Source organism: Onychostruthus taczanowskii, unplaced genomic scaffold, assembly GCF_017590055.1.
Source record: "Onychostruthus taczanowskii isolate IOZ18803 unplaced genomic scaffold, ASM1759005v1 scaffold44, whole genome shotgun sequence".
Classification (NCBI taxonomy): domain Eukaryota; kingdom Metazoa; phylum Chordata; class Aves; order Passeriformes; family Passeridae; genus Onychostruthus; species Onychostruthus taczanowskii.
The window spans coordinates 1,173,291-1,180,986 of NW_024501903.1; the positions used below are offsets into that span (position 1 = coordinate 1,173,291).

General features: G+C 40.6%; 1 protein-coding gene across 1 annotated transcript in view; it reads right to left on the reverse strand.

Annotated features, from left to right (window-relative positions):
- LOC121340957 (ovostatin-like) overlaps nucleotides 1–6,758 on the reverse strand; it is a 28,593-nt gene extending 21,835 nt beyond the window's left edge. The window contains exons 1-8 of the mRNA XM_041414065.1: nucleotides 6,694–6,758; nucleotides 4,974–5,157; nucleotides 4,152–4,308; nucleotides 3,348–3,400; nucleotides 2,839–2,859; nucleotides 1,909–2,077; nucleotides 1,159–1,243; nucleotides 341–458 (exon numbers count right to left, since the gene is read on the reverse strand). Coding sequence (XP_041269999.1) covers nucleotides 341–458; nucleotides 1,159–1,243; nucleotides 1,909–2,077; nucleotides 2,839–2,859; nucleotides 3,348–3,400; nucleotides 4,152–4,308; nucleotides 4,974–5,157; nucleotides 6,694–6,758 — 852 coding nt within the window. The remainder of the gene's footprint in view (nucleotides 1–340; nucleotides 459–1,158; nucleotides 1,244–1,908; nucleotides 2,078–2,838; nucleotides 2,860–3,347; nucleotides 3,401–4,151; nucleotides 4,309–4,973; nucleotides 5,158–6,693) is intronic.
- Between the last annotated feature and the right edge of the window lie 938 nt (nucleotides 6,759–7,696).

Sequence of the window (7,696 nt, forward strand, 5' to 3'; positions counted from 1 at the left end):
AGCTAGTGGACAAATTATTCATTCATTTAATATTAAGTGCTCTCAAAGACTCCCAGCAGAGTTCTGCTGATTAGATTTGGTAAGAACACATCCCCAGTGTTTCAGAAATTATTACAAATTTACAGTTTCGTAAGCTTCCCTCCTTCCTACTGATTCTTTCTGAGGGTAAAATCAGTCTTTTAGTGAGGTCTTTCAACGTTGCCTGTGAGATAGTGAGGAAAACCACACCACTGAGATTGTCTCCCTGCTGTTCCCTTGGAAATTGATGAGGCCACTGAATACAGTGCTACATGCTGGGTAGTAAAGCTGACAGGAAGAAAGGACTTGTTATGTATCATACCAGTCCAGTGACAGCTTCACAGGTTTTTTTCCAGTTTTGTACACACAGTGGACTATAAAAGCGCTGCTGACACACATTAATTTGGGCATTCCCTTGCACTGGCTGGCCATAAGTGTACCTAGGAGAGGAAGAAACACAAGAATTCAATCATGTGGATTTAACATGAGACCTGCAAAAGTTGCAGAGCAATGCAGACTCTAAATCCCTTCGCAGTAACCAGAGCACAGACAGAAGAGCAGTTGGAAATTACAATCAGTCAGCCCTAGAAGAATTCCCCTCTATTATTTTTAGGCTATTTCTGCCATTTGTTAAAAACCCCCTGTTTCACAATGGTTTTGGTGCAATCATTCTTTAAGCTCTGAAGTTGGAAAGCAGTGCTAAACTCAGGATATCATTCCCTGCACCTTTTTCTCCTTGGTACCTTACACAGAACATATTGACAGAACATATTGACCTATTCACCCTTTTAGCTCCTGGCACCCTGCACTTTGGCAGGGCCACAGCCAGCAGTTTTAATGATAGACTCTCATTATCTGTAATAATAAAACACAACAGCTAGCAAGTAGGAAGTGCTTGATTTGGACACACACAAACTCTCCCTGTTTTAATTCCGCTGTGTAGCAGGAGAAGAATATCATAGACTCATAGGAGAAGAATATCATAGGAGAAGAATATAATGACTTTCATGATATTTTATATCATAAAAGTCACAGCTAAAGGAATTGCTCTAAGCCATATTCTGAACCAGCAGAGAATACCATCCAATGCCCATACCATCTGTTGTGCAAAATTGTGCTGTCTTCAGCTCTGATACTTACGAAGCACAAACGTTCACCCTGACTTCTTCATCAAAGAAAGAAATAGTCTTTGGCCCAGTGGTTGTCACTTCAAATTTTGGCAGCACTGAGAATGTAACATGAATATGACTGATAAGCAATTGCATGCCATACACAGGTGTGTTTGTGTGTGTTTGTGTGTGTGTGTGTGTGTGTGTGTAAGACAGTAAAAAAACCCGCAAACAGTTGGCAAAGACATTTTCACCAATAAGGGAGAGGAAATGAATCAAAGAAGAACCTAACTAGGAACTGGCTGTAGTATATTACAATAGAAAAAATAACCTTCCGTGGCAAGATGAGTAACTTCTGTAAAAATAAATAATATTCATACTAATAACTGTAACAGTCACAGCAAAACTCATGGTAAATCACTTTAATCTCCTTTCTTAAAGAAAAATGAGTAATGCCAATGTCTCAAACTAGTTAAGCCCTGGAGTACAAAAGCTATTATGCAATCTGGTTGCAGTGACTGAGAAAGGCAACAGATTAAGTGAAATAACCAGATCAAATAGATTGCTGACACTACCTCTCTTCAACTTATCTTTTATCCCATGTCCCATAGCTGGGAAAAGCCTGTTTCTCATGCACCAGTCCACCCAGCTCTGTCCATGTCTTTCTTTTCCAGGCATGATTTGGAGAACTCAAAGGACTTAAAATCTGCATTAGTAGCTTTCATCTGACTTAGGCAGAGCCTCACTGCTAGCACAGGGTAGTTTATGAGCCTTTGCTTACCATACTCCTCCACTCTGAAGGACTGGTACTCTTTTCCACCTGACTTTGTCTCCACAGTAATTTGGTAGGACCCCAGAATAGGCTCTGGGATTAGTGGAAAGGAGAGCTGGACGATTCCGTGCTTCGATATCACATCCAGCCACTGGAAGATCTTGTTTTGCTCTGGATCCTGGAAGAAAGAGATGTAGCAAAACCTTTATCACTGTTTCTTGCCTTCTTTCAAGGTCTGTCTTCATACATATTTGCTAAATGAGTCACAGGCTAAGAGTGCTTTGGGGCTGATGACGCGTGCTTTGACTTTCCATCTCTGCTTGTGGATTTAACAAAACTAAGTTTATGTTTAACTGGGAATTAGCTACACTGACAGATGGCCTCAGATCATTCAGAAACAGTTCCTGATTGGGACACAGGTTGCATATGGGACACAGGCTGCCCATCTAGAACACTCATAGCATAAATCTTTCTGACTCAACTGCCTTTGTAAAGCAGGAGTATTATGCTGGCCTCTCAGAAAATGCTTGGAGATGAAGTGATGTGAAATGTAGTAGATGATTCATTCTTAGCCCGTCCCCATGAGAACATGGCATTTCAGAAAGCCACCATTCTTGTGCCTAGGCATGAGAAGGAGGCTATTTCACCAGTTGTTTGCTGTAGTCCTCCCAAGGTAAGCCTGGACAGAACACTGCTGTTTGAACTCTAGTGAAGGGCAGAGCAGCAACCCCACGCTGCCTCTGACTAACAGTTCCAGTTCTGCTGATTTCTTCTCTGGTGCTGGGAAAGGATATTGCCACTGCTCAACCTAAAATCCAATCCATTGGCTTTAAATGGTGTGCTCTGGATGAGTCTCCCTCAGCTGTTGACTCTGTGGAAATGATGAAGTACAGTCTTCCCAAAGGATCTTGTGCTTTAATTTCATGTTGTGTCTCTTACCTCAATGATGATTCTGGGATACTGGAGGAGGAAATAAAGGGAGAGAAAAAAAATTGTCAAAACGATAATCTAACACTGGAGGTTGATAAACACTTGAACTCAAGGAAAATTGTGAACAGCTTTTTCTGGATAGAGAAGACTGAGCCAGGGAAACAATTTATAATTCATGTCTGTAATTAAAAAGATAATTTTAAGAGGATAACCTGTTGGTGAATCTTTTCTGCAAAAATATCCATTCTTTTTCTACATATCTGGGACTACAAAATCTGTGTGCTGTGAGAGATTTTCACAAGTGCTTTCAGAGCCTTGCCCTCTACAAAGGCAGGGAAATGATGGAGTGCGAAGGTAAGGAGTTACAGCAAATATAAAAAATGCAAAAAATACAAAACATAAATAATATCAGGAAGTCTGTTTCAGGCCCTTCTTATTCAATATCTAAGTGAGAGAGTCTCAGTGAAGAGGTACCTCAAGAGGGTACTTGAAAAGTTTTGACTATCACTCTCACTTACCATCTCCTGAACAGGTCTGAGCTGGGTGTCCAAAGTGACCACACGAAACATCACTGAAAAAAAACAGGACAAAAAAGGATTACAGAATCATCAGGGTTGGAAGAAACCTCAAAGCCTGTCTAAGCTCAACCATCAACCTGGCACCAAGTGTCAGATCTCCAAGTGTCACATGCAAGTGCGTCTATCATTTATTTTATTAGCAGTGATAAATCATTTTCAATACACAGCTTTGATCAGACTTTTTTGGAAAACTAAAGAGTGCCCAGAGAACATGAAAAGATTATCTTAGCCAGTGAAAAAAGAAAACCAAAATAAATGTCAGCTGAAATATCTTAGATAATTACCCACTTGGACTAAAGTATAATTAAGCTAAAGAGATAGCTAACTCCACCACAGCTAGTACTGTCATTTAAATATTGTGATGGAATCAGCACTTTGAAATAGATCAACAGTTCAGGAGAAAGAGTTGTTGACAGGAAATGAGGTGCTTGCTCCATTTTTGTAGTAACTTTATTAGCTCCAAACTTAACCTATTATTTTCTGTATTTTTAAGGATACTTTTTATGTGACTCTCCTCAAGTAAACCTAACAGAACCCAAGATCCTGTAAATTCAATTAACTAAGTACAAACACATGAATTCTACTATTTTGTTGCACTGTTGTGAATTGGTTCTATTTTTCACTAACTTTGATATCTCAAAATAAAATGAGATTTCTATTCTACAAGAGTGAGTTTCTGTCGTCCTTGACCCACCCTTTCACTCAATTTTTCACTTTTCTAGCTGACTGAAACCCTTCATCCACCTGTTTGTCCTGGCTTGTAGAGGGGTTTGTCCGTCTGGACCAAGACAGCACCATCCACATTCTGAATTGCCACTGATCTTCTCTCAGCTAAGTCAACTGTGGCACCTTTGGCTGAGAAGGAAACGAATGCCAGTGGATCAGAAGTAGCAGGAGGAACCTGGAGAGGAGCAAAACCCCAGAGGAAAAGTGGTAAATAAGACATGCTGAGGTTCCCTGATGCCCAGGGTTTTAGAGTAGGACACTGTCACTTGAGTCATAAACAGCTTATGGAAAGCCATGAGAAGCCCCACCTTTGTCAGTGAGATAATTTCTGTGAATTTCTGCTGTGGAAGGCGCATAATCTGTCATCGGGTAATAAGATTTGAAGCTGTGTTCTGTCCTATGCATTTCCCTGCTTACATGCAGGTTGCCACCGCCATATACCTTTAATTCTGAAGAGATTTCCCCCGGTGCCTTCTGGAAGACCTCACCTTGGACTCTTATTCTTGTGTGTACAGACCTTGCAGAGTCATGGGAAAGGGAATAAATGGGATCCATATGGGACCTATCATCTTGCTTGATACTTCAACAGTTCCATAAGGAGCATGCAACTATGATAACAATCTAAGGCTTTGCTCTATTCACTCTGGGAATGGAGATGGAGAGTCTTTCTCTAGCTCCCTTCTACAATCCATAGGTCTTTTTTATCTGCTTTGCCAGCCTTTCCAACAGTTTATTTTATTTTAAACACTTTGTCATCTTTCCCTCACTGACAAGGAGAGTTGCAATCCGGGTTATTTCTAGCTACTACACCCTCTTCAGTAGTTTCAAAAGAGAAAATACCTTGAACTCGCCACACTTGAAGAAGTTATTCTCTGTCACGGGTTCCTCAAAGAGAGTCCTTTGGACACTGCCATATTCCAGGATGACACTCATGGACAGAGGCTCGCTGAGGTTGTGTAACTGCACACAAGCCGTCTGTGGAGCGTCGCTCCGCACAACCGACGGGAGCAACAGCACATACTGCCTACAAGAGCAATCAGAAAGGTCGGTCATGCAGGAAAGTCAGAGCAATCAGGAGAGGAAAATACCACAGAAGTGCCATAGGTGTGAAGGAAGACATGATCCAAAGCATGCTCAAACCAATGGAAGGATTTCAATTTCTTTCAATGGATTTTAAATATGCTAAGAAAGTAAAAATGTCAACTTTATAATCCTGCACAATTCTTTCTGAGCTGAGGGACTAGCATCATTCTGTGCAGGGTCTTGCCCAGTATGATACTGAATCTCTCCATTCCAGATATTTACACAGCTCCAATTACTAAAGTGGCTAAAGCATAGCTGCATTTGTCCTCCCATGACCTACGTGTGTACTTAAACCTCTGCAGCCTCCCATAAGGAGGAGTGATATTTAGCTTCTTCTTGGGACCAATGACAAAAATACTAGTTAAGGGATGCAACAATCTTTAAATTTCTCATTCTTTGGATATCTCTTGGATAGGAACTGACAATCAATCCACTTAATGCACAACAAGTGATCTTGCTTTTCCATTTTAGCAGAAAATTCCAGGGAACGCTCAATCTAATCTGCATGCTCAGTTCTGTTTCCATGCTCCTGTTTCCATGCTTCTCCCTGTCTTGTTTTATTTGTTTCTTTCTTCCATTGAAGGTTTTGATACTTTTTCTCTCTATAATTAGGGCAGCCTTCCTTCCCTGAAAAACACTCCTTCATATTTGCTATGTTTGTCTAAAACTCTGTTGCTGTCCAGCAGTTTGCCGCCCAAACTACTCTTTCTGAATAACATATGACAGAATTCATGAGCTGGTTTTGTAGCACAATATGAATCACACAATCTTTCTTTCTAATCTGATCCTTTTCATTTTTTTTTCTCCCACAGCTTTGCCAGCTCATATTGCCTTTATTTTTATTTTCACTTGCCCAGTTCAGGCTGCATGAAGTTCAAAGACCAAAATTAAAGCTATTAAAATTGACAGCGTATTGGAGGAAGCTAAGCTGTCTTTCATAGCGTTTTCCTTTAAAATTTTTGAGAAGAGGGTTTAAGCTCCAGTGTTGGTGTACTTTTGAATACTGTGGTTGAAATCTTCCATTTGTATGAAGCCATGGAGACTGACAGTGCTAATATGAATTACTAATTATACTGGGTTTGCCATTCAGCATGGTCTCAGTCCCAGACGCTGCCTGGCCTCCAGCACCTCCCCCTACACTGTTCTCTCTCTGTGCTACTGATGCATATCAATCCTAATTATCAGTACTACTTGTTAGTCTAGTCCTGAGCCTCCTTGCCACTTTACCTACGCACATCACCCTTCAGCTACTCAAGTTCCAGGTTTCTGTCATTCACACTAGATTTCACAGCAGTTTCATGATGGAGAGCACCATTCCAAACCATCCTTCAATGTCATCTACTTCCCAGTCAACACATTTAAGGATCTATGTCTCAAATATCCTTTTTATCATATAGCAGTGTCCCAGAAGAAATGAGCTGGTGGGATATACAATAACATATGTTATCTTATAGATACAGAATGTGTGACCACTTACGTTTCAGAAGACACTAAGGGAAACCAGTTCAAGGACAGAAAACAGAGAAGAATCCTTGACCACATGTCTGTGCATGAAGAAATAGAGAGACTGATCTCAAGCTGACAGCCTGTCCCTGGTTTTTAAATTGGCCTGAAATGGTGCTCCTCCTCCATGGCTTCAATCACAGTCTAACAAAAGGTATTAACATAAAATTTGCATATGTTCAATTTCCTCACTACTGTCTGTTCTCACACTCCTTGAACTCCCAAATAATAGCTTTGGAAAGCTCTCATATTTCACATACCTCGGTGAGGTATTGCAAGCCAAACCGGTTCCTGCCTATATGATTGTTTCATTGAAGCTTACCTCTTTGATTATCGTGTCACTGGCTGAAGATTCCTTAATGTTTCAACTGGCTAGTATTTGCCACTACTTAAGTATTTCCTTATTCTGCAAAGGTGTCCTGTAGACACGTCACACAACAGAAATAATCACAATACGCTGCTTTTTCATGTCTGCATGGGTGCCAGGATGGGTAAAAATACACCAATACAGCTACAGCTGCATTCAGAATGGTACTAAAGTAAACTCCTAATGGTAATCTGGATTTCTTACTGTAGACACTAACATTTGGCAAGGAACCATGCTGGCTGGTGGTCTACCATTTTTGCCAGTGGTCAGGACAAGTATATTTCTAGGGAAAGAAATCTGATTGCATTATTTCATTTGTTCACTCTGTCTGTGAGCCTACTTTTCCCCCCTCATCCCTGCTCCCCCCATTAAATGACTTGTTAGTCTGTTGGTGAATTTTAGTAAATCTGAGAAGACGTTTCAGAGTAATTAATAAATAGAATCACAAAATAACTTAGACAGAAAGGAACTTCCTGACATTTTGTGTTCAAATCTCTCATTTTAAACAGGGCTAGCTTCAAAGAGGTTCATGTTTTGAGTATCTGGAGGAATGGAGAGTCCGCATCATCTCTGGACATCTGCTCCCATGCTTAACCATCCATGCGGTGAA